The 15,813-nt window shown below is 39.2% G+C and overlaps 1 protein-coding gene across 1 annotated transcript in view; it reads right to left on the bottom strand.

Annotated features, from left to right (window-relative positions):
• iffo1a (intermediate filament family orphan 1a) overlaps positions 1–15,813 on the bottom strand; it is a 42,898-nt gene that overhangs the window by 10,625 nt on the left and 16,460 nt on the right. Inside the window, exons 3-7 of the mRNA XM_061741455.1 lie at positions 5,799–5,859; positions 3,582–3,677; positions 2,391–2,531; positions 849–1,006; positions 645–762 (exon numbers count right to left, since the gene is read on the bottom strand). Of these exons, the coding sequence (XP_061597439.1) occupies positions 645–762; positions 849–1,006; positions 2,391–2,531; positions 3,582–3,677; positions 5,799–5,859 (574 nt within the window). The remainder of the gene's footprint in view (positions 1–644; positions 763–848; positions 1,007–2,390; positions 2,532–3,581; positions 3,678–5,798; positions 5,860–15,813) is intronic.

The raw sequence follows: 15,813 nt of genomic DNA on the forward strand, positions 1-15,813 counted from the left end.
AATGACATAGATTGACAAAAATAAAAAACAGTTTTCTGAACTTATCAATATGACTCTGTCCTTCACAGGATAAGTAAAATGGATCACTGCAAAAACTCAAAATCTTAACAAGAATATTTGTCTAATTTCTAGTTAAAATGTCTCATTTTAGTAAAAAAATCTCATTACACTTAAAACAAGACTCGTCACTGGAAAAAACAACAATTTTCACCTGTTTCAAGTAGATTTTCACTTGAAATAAGTAGAAAAATCTGCCAGTGGAGACATTTTTTTGCTTGTAATAAGAAGATAAATCTTGTCCCACTGGCAGATTTTCCTACTTATTTCAAGTGAAAATTTACCTGAAACAGGTGAAAATTGTCACATTTTTCTGGTGATGACTAAAACTGACTAAATTGTTGAAATAGCAGTAAAACCACATTCATTGATGAAATGACATAAGGGATGGAAAGGGGGGATGGCAGTTTTACAGGGGGGATGATTTGGACTGTTTTTATTTCAGGGGGGGATGCCATCCCCCCTCATCCCCCCTCAACTCCAGTACTGTGTATAAGATACTAATCTAAGGTAAATGTTCTGATTGGTGACAAACAGAACTGAAGAGAGTTGTGTTTTGGCTCCGGTTGGTGTGTGTGAACATCTACCTCCCCCTGCGTCTCAGCAGCCAGCGAGCATCCTGGGAAATCCTCCCACAGCAGGAGCGTTTCCTCCGTCTCCTCCCAGGCCAGACTGTCGCAGTCGTCCTCGAACTCGCACTCTCTCCTGCACAGACACACCCGGCAGGTTACCACGGTTACCTAGCGTTGTTCAGAGGTCACCCCAGCGCGTTTTACACCGGCCACACCCACAGCTGGTTCAGCATCCTCTGCATCTGCTCGTTGACCTGACTGGCCGACGCGCTGCTGGAGTCCTCGGTCCTGGAGTCCTCGTCCCCGTCCCCGTCCCTGGCCGACGGGCCGCTGGGCTTCCTGCTGCGGTGGCTGGAGCTGGACGGTGGCGTGGGCACCTGGAGGGGGGGGACGGGTTTATTAGGGCGAAATTCAGACGAAACGAGGGCCTTTTTGCCCCCTAAACGTGCCCCAAAAGTCCCAAATTCTGCACACAAGCCAGGTCTGGCGAAAAATGTGATATTTAATGGTTTGCATTAATGGGCGTGGCCTAATGGCTCAACAGCGCCCCCTAGAAAACTTTGTGCCTCAAGCCCCACAATACAAATCGGTACACACCTGTATCATGTCGCAACTTAAAGAAAAGTCTCTTGGCGCCATGGCTGAAACCGGACAGGAAGTCGGCCATTTTGAATGAATCGTGTCATTTTGGCGCAATTTATGCCATTTCTTCGTCCGTTTCTTCGCCCGAACCGTAACGTGCACCCAGGTGTGTTATACATCAAAATGTGCGTCTCCATCCTGCGACAACGCGCATTACTTTTCTCTTTCAAAAGCGTTACCGTGGCGACGATAGACACCAAAAAGCGTGCCCCCCCTTCGTCTGATTGGTCCATATTTGATAGTTCCTACTTTCTGCAATAACTTTTGAATGGTTTGGTATAGAGAGTCGTGGGTGTTTCATCTGCTAAATGTCCAGACCTGAAGAATCTACATCAAGTCATACAAGCTTACACTGCAGCCTGAACGTGCACAAGGGTGGAGGACCGTTCATCGCTGCTTGCAGCTTTAATTTGAGTTTTTATTAGTTTTAGTCACGATCATTCTCCTTTTAGTCGAGTCAAGTTTCAGTCGACTAAAAGTCTGAGCATTTTAGTTTTATTTTAGTCAGAATGGTCCAGGACCATTTTAGTCTAGTTTTAGTCGACGAAAACTGATGACATTTTAGTCTAGTTTAGTCTAGTCTAGTTTAGACTCAAGAATACATTCATTCCAGATACAGAAGACTCTAATTTGAGTTTACAACATATTTATTTTTCCGCATTTCTCCCCGTATTTTTCTTTTTCGACGACACATTGGGTTTTCTTTTCCAGGTCTACGTAGGAAAGTGTATCCAAAGATGGTTCTTCTTCTTCTCGCCCCCAGAGAAGATCCCTGTGTTTCTCTATGTAACTTTGTTTTTGACGTCACCAGCAGCAGAATTAAACCAGAGGAAACTACTTTAAAAATGTATGTTAAGGATTTTTGTTATAACATTTCGTCTCGTTTTGGTCAACGAAAATGAAGACACATTTTAGCAGAGTTTTTATTTTGTAATCTACATTTTAGTCTCATTTGTATTCCTCTACGATGTTGCATTATATATTTAATCATCGTGATCGTCACATTTTCGTTGCATCTCGTCTCGTTTTCCTCAGGATACGATTTAGTCATAATTCTTGTTGAGGAAAGCAGCTTTAGTGTATACGCTGCGATCAGGGAAGCTCGTGGCCCGGTTGTACCTGGAAGATGGGAATGGTGTCGTCACAGTTCCTCTGCTGGGCCACGTCGCAGAGGCGGGCGGTGATGTCGATACGCCGGCAGATGTCCATGTCCACCTTCATGGCCTTTTCCTGGATCTTACTGTCCAGGTCTGACAGGTCCTGGGAGCAAAAGTGCATTCGTTCTCATTTCTTTACATAAAGTCATGACCAAAGAGCAGGAGGAAGTAAATGCTGCCGAGCCACAATATATCTAAACATGATCAGAGGGAGCGGCATCTCTCTCTGCCATAAATCCTTTTAATTAAATTAGATTTAAATGAAAGGAAAATATTTCACGTCAGGTCTAGATCAGGGTTCGGCAACCCAATATGTTGAAAGAGCCACATTGGACCAAAAACACAAAAAAACAAATATGTCTGGAGCCGCAAAAAATGAAAAGTCTTGTATAAGCCTTAGAATGAAGGCAAATGGCGAAATGTCAAGAAAAAGTTGAAATGTTGAGAAAAAAGTCGAAATGTCGAGAAAAAAGTCAAAATTTCGAGAAAAAAGTCGAAATGTTGAGAAAAAAGTTGAAATGTCGAGATTAATGTTGAACTACAATCTCGAGAAAAAAGTTGAAATGTTGAGAAAAAAGTCAAAATTTCGAGAAAAAAGTCGAAATGTCGAGAAAAAAGTCGAAATGTTGAGAAAAAAGTTGAAATGTCGAGATTAATGTTGAACTACAATCTCGAGAAAAAAGTTGAAATGTTGAGAAAAAAGTCAAAATTTCGAGAAAAAAGTTGAAATGTTGAGAAAAAAGTCGAAATGTCGAGAAAAAAGTCAAAATTTCGAGAAAAAAGTCGAAATGTCGAGAAAAAAAGTCGAAATGTCGAGATTAAAAAGGAAAGGAAAAAGGAAGAAAAAAAAGAGAAAAAAGGAAAAAAAGAAGAAAAAAAGCAAAAAAATTAAAAAAGAAGAAAAAAAAGAAAGAAAAAAGGAAAAAAAGAGGAAAAAATGAAGAAAAAAAGGAAAAAAAAGGTCAAACATTTTTTTTAAAGCTCCAGGAGCCACTAGGACGGCGGTAAAGAGCCACATGCGGCTCTAGAGCCGCGGGTTGCTGACCCCTGCTTTAGATGAATAAATGTGTAGCTCCACCTCAATTCATTTCTAACCTGCCAGTTAGAAATATTGTCTCCTAAGGTGAAATGAACCGGCGCGGAGCAGACTCACATTGCTGAAGAGTCCCTTGAAGAGGACGAGCTCGGCCTTGAGCTGCTTCACCTTCAGAGCCAGCTCCTCCTGACACGCCTCGCTCTCCTGCAGCTCCTGCAGGAAACAAACACAGGGGGAGGATAGGAATGAATGAATGAAGTTTATTCAATCATGACAACACGACACCAAATTAAAGCTGCAAGCAGCGATGAACGGGCCCTCGCACTCACGGCCACCGCCCCCATAAGCATATCAGAAATGACACCACCCACGACTTCCTATGTCAAACCATTCAAAAGTTATGGCAGAGAAAAGTTTTCTAGGGGGCGCTGTTGAGCCGTTAGGCCACGCCCATTAATGAAGAACATGAAATATCAAATTTATTGCCAGGCCTGACTTGCATGCAAAATTTGGTGACTTTTGGGGAACTATCAAATATGGACCAATCAGATGAAGGGGGGGCGTGCTTTTTGGCGTTTAGCGTCGCCACGGCAACACTTTTGAAAGAGAAAAGTAATGCGCGTAGTCGCAGGATGGAGACGCACATTTTGATGTATAACACACCTGGGTGCACGTTACGGTTCGTATTAACTGTCAAAGGAATGGCATAAATTGCGCCAAAATTACGCGATTAATTCAAAATGTTAAAAATGGCCGACTTCCTGTTCGGTTTCGGCCATGGAGCCAAGAGACTTTTCTTTAAGTTGTGACATGATACAGGTGTGTACCGATTTACGTGCATGTACGTCAAACCGTATTATGGGGCTTGAGGCACAAAGTTTTCTAGTGGGCGCTGTTGAGCCATTTGGGGACTTTTGGGGGCACGATTAGGGGGGCAAAAAGGCCCTCATTTCGTCAGAAGAAAGAACGAGAACGAGAATAAAGACAAATTCCTACAGATACAATAGGGCCTTCGCACTGTAAGTGCTCAGGCCCTAAAAACATTGTGCACAGCATTAACATTTAACACAAAACCAATAATCATGTGTTGAACAATGACTGAAAAGGCTGAAGCAGAATGCTTATAAAAGCCTATCCTATATTACCAACTTTCTTTTTTTGGCTACCGACCTCCAGAAAACCATAAAGAGAATAGAAAAGCAAAGAAACAACAGAAAAGCAAAGAAACAGTAACAGATAGTCAATCGCACTTATAAGTTTCAAAAATAGCTTTACAAACCATTTTCTTAAAAACCAAAAGAGAATGACATGTTTTTAAATTCATGTTGGAATCATTCCAGAATTTAACTCCAGTAATGGAGACACGTCTCCTTTTCATACCTTTTTTAGCTTTTTATACAGTAAAATTGCAGACACCTCTAAGATTATACGGAGTCTCCTGAATTGAAAAAAACCTCTGTATTGAGTCAGGGAGCATTTTTGATTTTGCTCTGAACATAATTTGCATGATTTTGTAATAAAACAAATCATAAAATTTAATAACATGAGAATTTAGAAAAAGTGGCTCTGTGTGAGCGTAGTAATCAGCCTTATTGATGATACGTATGGCTCGTTTTTGAAGTTTTATTATTGAATTTAAAGTGGTTTTAAAGGTGGATCCCCACAATTCCACACAGTATGATAAATGGGGAACAATCAATGAGTAGTAGATCAAATGCAAGGCCTTGGAATTCAGTACATTTCTGGATTTATACAGGATTGCGAGTGATTTTGAAATTTTCCCTTTAATGTATTCAATGTGTTGTTTCCATGTTAACTTTTGGTCAATGACAACCCCAAGGAATTTAGTCTCAAAAACCCTTTCAATATCAACATTACAGATTTTTAATTTAATATTAGCATCACTTTCATTTTGATTCCCAAAAACCATGAATTTTGTTTTCTTAATATTTAAAGATAATTTATTAACATAAAACCAAGTCTTGGGATTTTCCAGCTCCTGTCTGTTCCTGTGTATCTGACTAAGCGTGGAAATGGGCTCCAGCATTCACTATAGTCACAATTTACATTAAAAAAAATGCTCTTTTTCACACATTTCCGGAGGATTTAAGGGAATATCTGCATGTTTACTGCTCCGTCACAGCAGCTGGTTGTTGAGGGCGGAGGTTTTTGTACTGCATGTCCTCTTTACACTCTTTAAATCCAAAAGAGAATGCAAATCATGTTCACATAAGGAAATCTGACCACACTTTTACAAGCTGACAACCTTTAAGCCAAAATGTAAAACAAAATCAAATCAAATAAACTCAAACTAGACTTGAACTGGTTACATACCTCCTCAAGTTCAGCCACGTTTTCCTGCAGGTCCATTCTGGCCGTGTACTCTTCCTCCCATCTATAAAAGAACACAGGACCATAAAAATAAAAAATAATATCCGTGACAACAACCCTCATACCATATACATGTATTTTTTTATTTTGGAGGGAAAAGAAATCTGATCAACCCAATGAGACACATTTAATTTAATATAGTAAGCTTGTACTGTCTGAAGACTTCACAAATAAAAAGACAATATTCTTTCCTGTACAGTTGCTGACAGATCAACTTGGGAGGATGTAGCCGTGCAATTAACCTTTTTTTATGCAAGTTCAATTTCCACCACAAATTCTTAATCCGACTGACATTCAGGTTTATCATTTTGGGTCTTATTCTTTAATTTCTTTAAATTTTTTACTAGATTTCGACATAATTCAGCTCCTTTATCAAAACTTACAGGACTCTCTCAGAAAATTAGAATATTGTGATAAAGTTCTTTATTTTCTGTAATGCAATTAAAAAAACAAATACATTCTGGATTCATTACAAATCAACTGAAATATTGCAAGCCTTTTATTATTTTAATATTGCTGATTATGGTTTACAGTTTAAGATTAAGATTCCCAGAATATTCTAATTTTTTGAGATAGGATATTTGAGTTTTCTTAAGCTGTAAACCATAATCAGCAATATTAAAATAATAAAAGGCTTACAATATTTCAGTTGATTTGTAATGAATCCAGAATGTATGACTTTTTTTTTTGTAATTGCATTACAGAAAATCACAATATTCAATTTTCTGAGACAGTCCTGTAATCTAGGTAGAATAGAAGATAAATGCTGGTAAATGCCGACAGATCAGGTACCGGCTGCAGCGCTGCCAGAGCTCATAAATCCACACGTACCGACGTGTGAAGATGCATCTCAAACCCACAAATCCATGGTGTAAGAAAAAAAAGACAGAGAAAAAGATCGATTTCTTTTAACCCTTGGAAGGGACTAAGACTCGGATCAAAACGACTCAAGCCAGAGCTTAGTTCCTCAGACGGCTTCATAAACCTCAGCGCCTGCAAGGGTTAAACGCAGCCAGAAAGCTCATTTCACTGAAGTGGAACAATGTTGTGCAGGACAGAGCGAGTCAATGTTATTTTGCACATCAGCATAACGAGTAACGATTGATTTAATGAACCTACTTACGATCTGAATCTACAAGATGATTGAGGTGCTTTATATTTCTAATTTATTCCCATGTTTGAAACATGTATTAAAGGTATCCAGACTAGGAATGGGTGATATTTTACCGTTCACGATATACCGTCAAAAAAATTCCTCACGATAAGAATTTGTTATCTCACGGTAAAAACTATAAATTCCCGTTGATGATGTTTTTGTGTAAAACTGATTTATGGAAGGAAGGAAGGAAGGAAGGAAGGAAGGAAGGAAGGAAGGAAGGAAGGAAGGAAGGAAGGAAGGAAGGGAGAAAACAAGGAAAGAAGGAAGGAAGGGAGAAAAGAGGAAGGGAAGAAGGAAGGAAAGAGCAGGAGGAAAGAAGGAAGGAAGGGGAAAAAAGAAGGAAGGAAGGAAGGAAGGAAGGAAGGAAGGAAGGAAGGAAGGAAGGAAAGGGGAGAAAGAAGGGAGAAAACAAGGAAAGGAGGAAGGAAGGGAGAAAAGAGGAAGGGAAGAAGGAAGGAAAGAGCAGGAGGAAAGGAGGAAGGAAGGGAAAAAAGAAGGAAGGAAGGAAGGAAGGAAGGAAGGAAGGAAGGAAGGAAGGAAGGAAGGAAGGAAGGAAGGAAGGAAGGAAGGAAGGAAGGAAGGAAGGAAGGAAGAAAGAAAGAAAGAAAGAAAGAAAGAAAGAAAGAAAGAAAGAAAGAAAGAAAGAAAGAAAGAAAGAAAGAAAGAAAGAAAGAAAGAAAGAAAGAAAGAAAGAAAGAAAGAAAGAAAGAAAGAAAGAAAGAAAGAAAGAAAGAAAGAAAGAAAGAAAGAAAGAAAGAAAGAAAGAAAGAAAGAAAGAAATAAAAAAAGAAAGAAAGAAATAAAAAAAGAAAGAAAGAAAGAAAGAAAGATAAATTCCCGTTGATGAGGTTTTTGTGTAACAAACATGGTGGATCTGAGAGCGAGATAGATTTATAGTTACAAAGGTGGAGTTGAATTGGTATTTTTTTTATCGTCATTTTTATCGTTATTGGGATAAATGCCAGAAATTATCGTGATACATTTTTTAGTCCATACCGCCCATCCCTAATCCAGACATTGCGAAAGTAACATTATTCGGTCTTGAAAAGACAAGCTAAATTGATGTGCACTCCTCATTTTCACATGATCCACGCCTCCTTGGGAGGCAGGAGTAGATCTTTTTTTTATTGTGAAAAAGTTTTCAGGAATGCATTAGTGTGCAAATTTCACTCTGCTCACAGTTTATGTACAAATTTGTTCCGCTAGTGCTTTATGATGATTGAGTTTTGTCTTTTTGGATTTCTTTGTTTATATAAAGCATTGTATTTATTTTTAATAGGATTGATTAACAGCTGGCTGAGCCAACGGTTAGCCATTATCACTTCCTCATCTGTAATCATCATGCAACCTCATACTGAGCCAATCAGCAGTTTGTATAATCCCAGCGTCGGCTTAACGCAACAGTCTTTTCTTATTTTGCTGTCGAGTCAACATATTAATCGCTATGTTCGGCAGCTCTGCAAAACTTTTGCCAGGGATCCGCTGAAGGAGCTGGTGGCCTAAGCTAACCGTGACTGACGTACAGCGGGCGTCTTCCCGTCGGATTCTGCAGCAAAATGGCTGCGGCTTGAAGAAAAATGGGCTTCAAAACCGCTCTTTGTAAATCAATGGGTCACATGAGTTTATGCTTCGTCCACTCTTTCCACACACTTTCTTTTCTTTACAGTCATTGGTTACAACGATGACATGATGTAGCAGTTCTTGTGTCTGGCCCAGGAAGGTTTAGGGGCCAGAGTAGCACCAGTTTTCTTAGGACTGAGACTTTCCTCGCAGCTGGTGGTCTAAAAGCAAAAGAAAAAAACAATGCAGCTTTGTGTATGACTCAATCTTATCAATCACTATCCAAAACTGCTCCCCCGCGGTTTATTAATAACTACATTTGGCTTTTCAGACAAGTAAATCCTACCTGCTCTCATAGCTCATTCACAATACTGCGAAAACTCAAAATCTTACCAGGATTATTTTGTCTTATTTCTAGTTAAAATGTCTCATTTTTAGTCAAAAAATCTCGTTACACTTAAAAAAAGAGTCATTACCAGAAAAACAACTTGTTATTTGACAGTTTTCACCTGTTTCAAGTAAATTTTCAGTTGAAATAAGTAGAAAAATCTGCCAGTGGGACAAGATTTATCTTCTTATTACAAGCAAAAAAATCTTGTTCCACTGGCAGATTTTTCTACTTATTTTAAGTGAAAATCTACTTGAAACCGGTGGAAATTGTTGTTTTTTCCAGTGATGAGTCTTGTTTTAAGTGTAATGAGATTTTTTGACTAAAAATGAGACATTTTAACTAGAAATAAGACAAATATTCTTGTTAAGATTTTGAGTTTTTGCAGTGAAACACTTACTTCTGTTTCTGAACATGTGCTTGTTGATTTTTTATTTTAAGGCATACTATTTTGCATTTTCTCTTCTAACACTTTGACATCATTTTTGGTCTCAGCTTTTCCTTTTATATCATTCCAGTTCCATTTGCACTGACTGCCAAACGCCGTTGGGAATCCCCACATAGAGGGAGTTTTATAATCCGTCCCATTATTGGAACAACCTGCTCTCCTTTTCTTGTCACTCAGTCTCGTGGAGCAGCTCATTGAGTCGGCAAGCACTCGCTTTTAACCGCAGGCTCATTTCAATATTTTGACTTTTGTAGGTAACTGTGCTGGAAATGCAAATTGAAGATGATTTAATATTTTTTCTCAACTTGATATAAAAGAGAAAATCCTTAATTGCATGAATTGCATTCCATTTTTGAAGTACGTTTTACAAAGCTCTAATCTTGAGTTGTTGAGGACACAGTTCTGTGTGGTATCTGCTATTTGTTCATCCATTAAACAGCTGTATTAACCTCTTCCAAGTGGTTTGGTCTTAGTACTTTGCTCTGATACTAAGGATCCTTTACAGCAAAAATCTGTGCTGCTGACTTTTTCAAAAGTTGACAATATTCCTGAGATTTGAATAAAACTTCTGTGACATGCTTTGATCAATATACTAAAGCAATACAGCAAATGTTTACATACAGTGTATGTTTACATCTCTGTTCATTGCAGATGTGAACAGGCTCGCCACCCGTCCCTTGAAATACGGAATTGTTAGGTAATTGGGAATTAAAAGTTCTGTATTGAACCAATACGGAACGCAGTTTATTCCGTATTTCACAATTGTCCCATGCATTGTTCCACACATGAACAACAAACTAACAATAATGAACAAAATAAAGGACAGGATATATTAAATATGTTAAATATGCAACATATGTTGGTTCGCTCTCTCTGTTATTTATTGATGTCATAATATAAAGGTGAAAGTTGGGAAATTTGAATATATTGCAAAACTTAATTCGTAGTAAATTCAACTAAAGGTGACTCAGAGTTTATGAAAACCCAAATAAAAAATCTAAAAAAATTTGAATATTTCATGAAATCAATAAACAATTCAATCATCAAAATTATAACAAATAAAGGCTTAATATATCTTGCTTTGCATGTAATGAGACTATGTAATATACTAGTTTCACCTTTTAAGTTGAATTATTGAAATATTTTTTTTTTTTTTTTTTTTTTTTTTTTTTTACCTTGTCTGCACACATATTAATGATTGATACCATGTCGGAATTATTGAAATAAATGTACTTTTAAACCATATTCAAATTTTCCGACCTTCACCTGTAGCTATATTTATATTTACTTGCATGTACATCTGGGCTGATGTGGACATACATAGCATTTCAGTTGCTAGTATAGTTGGCTGTCTGTAAGGCTCATGCAAGTTCACTGGTATTAAAGCACTTTAAACTTTAAATCAAAGCATTTTGCTGAAATCGGGGCGTCCCTTATTTCTATTTCCGAAAGGTGGCAACGCTAGATGTGAACAGAGCTTATAGTCAACCACTGGACTCCACTCCACCTCTCAACAACGGAGTGTGTTGTTCAAAATCACTGCTATGACTTTGCACTGCCAGGGGAAACATCTGACGTTCACAGCTGAAGCCGCTGTGAAAGTACAGAAGAGTAATTTCTATGAGTGACGGCTACATTGCGAGTCTATCACGTCAAACAGGTAGTTGTTTCCATTCTAGCCACTTAACATTCTCACTGAATTGAGTTCCGAGCTGTGAGCGAAGACCTAAAACAGCATGACTATTCTATTTTAAAGATAATATTTCACTAGCGACATCTGAAACAAGGATGGATGGACGGATTGGATCAGAATCTAAGGCAACATTAGTTAAGATCATAGCAAACGCTATGCTAAATGAAAACAGGTCGCCTGTGAAAACTAAGTTAGGATGGGCGCGTTACATCCAACAGTCAGGATTGTTCACTTTGCCAACATAGAGATTAACAGTGATGTCACAGTCAGGTGACCAATCGTTAAAGGGGACAGGTTTTTTCTTGCTTTAACATATATAAAGTGTTCTCCCCTCAGCCTGCCAACTCAGAGAAGGAGGAAACAACCAAATTCTGCAGTGTCTGTACAGCCGCCCGGATGATCCGTCCAGTGTGATGTGGATCTATGAGCCAATAAGATTCTGCGCATTTTCGTTACGTAACCAAAATGCAAACCACGCCCACAACTAAACACCATGTAACAACTGCGTGCGAGTGTCCGACTATCGTGACATTGGACGCTCTCTGTCCATCTCCCTCCAGCAGCTGCCACTTTATTGAGGTTTTTGTAGTGAAATGAGGAGGAATCATAGAGATAACTTCTCATTTCAACTAACTGGATCAGCCGTTCCTCATCCATGACTGTTTCCTACAGCGCTTTCAACCGGCTTTCAATGCGAGTGACAGGAAACAGCCAGCTCAAAACGGCGCGCCGCGTCGTGCTGCGCAGCGCTGCGTCCAGTTAGGACAGTCCAATAGAAAATAAAGCAATGGAACTGATTTTGTCGCTGACGCTCGCTCGCATGCAGTTAGGACACGGTGTAACTCCGCCGGCCGGAGCTTCCACCATTTTTTCGTAGCGGTGTATCGCGTCATTCAGGCAGCCAATCAGCACAGAGCCTCATTATCATAGCCCCGCCCACTCAGAATCCCGCATAGATAATGAGCTTAGAGAATGGGAAGATAAAGACATGGTTTAAAGGCTGAATTTCTAATTTATTTAGCAAAAACAATCAAAAGCTTGTTTTTAAGACATTCAAGGCCTGAAAACCTACAGTGATGTCACAGTCAGGTCACCAATCGTTAAGTGAAGGCTCCTGTCATGCTTGAGTTGTCATTCACATCACCCAAATATGCTCTTAACCGCAAAAAACACGTTTTTCTCCCCAAATATGTCCTCCTTCAGTGTTGTTGAGAGAATATTGACAAAATGAGTTAAAATGTTTAGATTTTACTTTGCTGAGATCAGTTTTTGTTGCAAGATCTTCTGAAAATGTGGTGAGGAACAGAAACGCATGGATGGATGGATGGAAGCAAAACAAAAACGTCAATTTGTGAATTTGTTTCAACAGTTAATTATGAGGGACGAGTATAAAAGGAGGGATTTTCAGTGTCTGCAACATCCAAAGCTCTCAGAAAGCCGATGTGGTAACCAGAAACGACTGTTCAGAGGGACGACCCGTTTCTGTGAGAGGACGAGCCTCCTCCTCTTCAAAGTGTTACTCAGTCCTTTGGTGATCAGCCGGGCTGCTGTAACACTCAAACATAAAGACACACTGACTCACATCCATTTCAGGTCACCAGGTTCCAGTTTAAGCATTAAAGCACTTAGACTGGGGGTGATGTGTTTGATCCTGGTGATGAGGCGACAAAGCTACTGTAGCTGCAGTGAGCAGAGTCAGAGAGAGAGATGACGTCCTTGTCGCTCTCAGATATTTTAAAGTCTCAACACGCGGCTCTGCAGTGAGGTGACTGATGGTTGTGACACTGTATTGATCAGATACGCAATAGCTGGTTACGTGACGGCTGCAATAACTGCTGAATGAGACTAAATGTAACTTCAACCTCTACGCCTATAAGGTGACCTGCTAAGCTGAAACAAATTAAAATTAAAGCTGCAAGCAGCGATGAACGGGCCCTCGCACCCTTGTGCACGTTCAGGCTGCAGTGGAAGCTTGTATGACTTGATGTAGATTCTTCAGGACTGGACATTTAGTGGATGAAACCACCCACGAGTCTTTATGTCATACAATTCAAAAGTTATGCCAGAAAAAAGGGTCTATCAAATATGGACCAATCAGATGAAGGGTGGGCACGCTTTTTGGCGTCTATCGTCGCCACGGTAACGCTTTTGACTGAGAAAAGTAATGACCGTCGTCGCAGGATGGAGACGCACATTTTGATGTAAAACACACCTGGGGGCACGTTACGGTTCGGGCCGTATTAACTGCCGAAGAAATGGCATAAATTGCTCCAAAATTACACGATTAATTCAAAATGGCCGACTTCCTGTTCAGTTTCGGCCATGGTGCCAAGAGACTTTTCTTTAAGTTGCGACATGATACAGTTGTGTACCGATTTACGTGCATGTACGTCAAACTGTATTGTGGGGCTTGAGGCACAAAGTTTTCTAGGGGGCGCTGCTGAGCCGTTAGGCCACGCCCATTAATGCAAACCAGTAAATATCACATTTTTCGCCAGGCCTGGCTTGCATGCAAAATTTGGTGACTTTTGGGGCACGTTTAGGGGGAAAAAAGGCCCTCATTTCGTCTGAAAAATAAAAACGAGGAAAAAATAAAAATTCCTACAGATACAATAGGGCCTTCGCACTGTCAGTGCTCCGGCTCTAAAAATGCAAAAACTCCTTTGCACAGTTTTAATTGAGTTGCCTGATTTTAGCAGAGGTTTCATTGATTATTATCTAAAGAACCATAATCGTATAGCCTCACCAGCCTTCCTAATTCTTTTCCTGCCAAGGTGTGATTGCTTTAGAACCAGTGGAAAAGGCTTTGAATGGGATTGATACCAGACCCAGGTTGCATGAAAGAACTTCTCCAAAGTGAGTGGGAAAGGCTGGCCAGGCTCGTAATCACATGGAAAGAAAAACTTAGTCAATATTCATAATATGAATTAGGATTTCCTTGAGTGTCAGGCAAGGTCTGACATTTCAGGATTAAACTTCATATTTTTTTCTCAGTTAAACAAGGGAACACTAGCTAGACAGATCACAACATCATCGAGGGTCGATACGTATCTTCCCACCTTTCTGATCCAACAGTTGCTTATCAAACTGCCTTTGCATGCAGGTGGTTAGCGCTACGACCAGCCAGAGCAACAAAGGTTATGGATTCAGAGCAACGGAAACAAGTCACGGGAGAGCGTGTCGGCACAACAGCAAATACGTCTATCTTGTAAAAGATAGATTTGAGTGTAGTCTTCTGTTCGATTTTCAGAGAAAAGGCCTGAATCTTCAAGTTCAACTGTTGCCAAAATCGATTCAAACGGCTGGAGACATTTACACTGTTTATATCCAGATTACACCTATCCTCTTTCATCACACCCAAAAACTGGTTTTTGGCTGTGGTTTTTATTGTTTAAACTGACCACAAACAGAGCTGCAAAGATGCCAAACTTCGTGGGGAGGTGACTTTAAGCAAAAGAGAAGAAAAAACTATCAGTGACAGTTAGACTACTTCCATAAAGTAGTAAAATAATTGAACTGAAATCAATATTTCATCTTTATCAGTACTTTCAGACTTATTGCATCCTCACGAGAAGCAATGCTAGCAAAGCAATGCTGCTTTGTTATTATATTTGTCACTTGCAGCTTTCTGTTTTCATAAAAAGAACATTTTAACACCTTTGGAACCAATAGAAAAGGTCCAGCCAGATCTACAATTGTGTGCTTGTTTTGCACATTTTGATCATTTTGATCCCATTTAAGATGAGTTATGTATCAGTATCCCACGTCAGTGTGGAGGAACACGGCTCATGGCTGATCAAAGTATCTGCATAATGCACTGCAAAAACTCAAAATCTTAGCAAGAATATTTGTCTTATTTCTAATTAAAATGTTTAATTTTTTCGTCAAAAAAACAACAATTTTCACCTGTTTCAAGTAGATTTTCACTTAAAATAAGTAGAAAAATCTGCCAGTGGAACAAGATTTTTTTGCTTGTAATGAGAAGATAAATCTTGTCCCACTGGCAGATTTTTCTACTTATTTCAAGTGAAAATTTACTTGAAACAGGTGAAAATTGTCAAATAAGTTATTCGTTTTAAGTGTAATGAGATTTTTTGACTAAAAATGAGACATTTTAACTAGAAATAAGACAAATATTCCTGGTAAGATTTTGAGTTTTTGCAGTGTGCAAAATGCGGCTTTAATACAAAATGCAATAAAAAAGTTATTACGTTTTGGACGTTTATTACAAAATGCACCGTTATTACAAAATGCAGCTCAACAAGGTGTAGCAGAGGTGGATAGAGATAGAGATAAATCTTGTCCCACTGGCAGATTTTTCTACTTATTTCAAGTGAAAATTTACTTGAAACAGGTGAAAATTGTCAAATAACAAGTAATTTTTCTGGTAATGACTCTTGTTTTAAATGTAATGAGTTTTTTTGACTAAAAATGAGACATTTTAACTAGAAATAAGACAAATATTCCTGGTAAGATTTTGAGTTCTTGCAGTGTTGTATCTGCACATCCTGAACAAACAGGATACGAGACACAAATGTTTTTCTCCAGCTGGTATCATGACGGCATCAGCATCCATGCGATGCTGAGGAGGCTCTCTCGGGACAGATGGGGTGCTGACACACTACGATAAATTACAGAAAGCAATTTAACAGAAGAACAGAGAGCTCGGAAAATGTCTGACAAAACTGTGACGGAGAAATGCACCCGTGG

This window comes from Cololabis saira, chromosome 15 (assembly GCF_033807715.1).
Source record: "Cololabis saira isolate AMF1-May2022 chromosome 15, fColSai1.1, whole genome shotgun sequence".
Classification (NCBI taxonomy): Eukaryota; Metazoa; Chordata; class Actinopteri; order Beloniformes; family Belonidae; genus Cololabis; species Cololabis saira.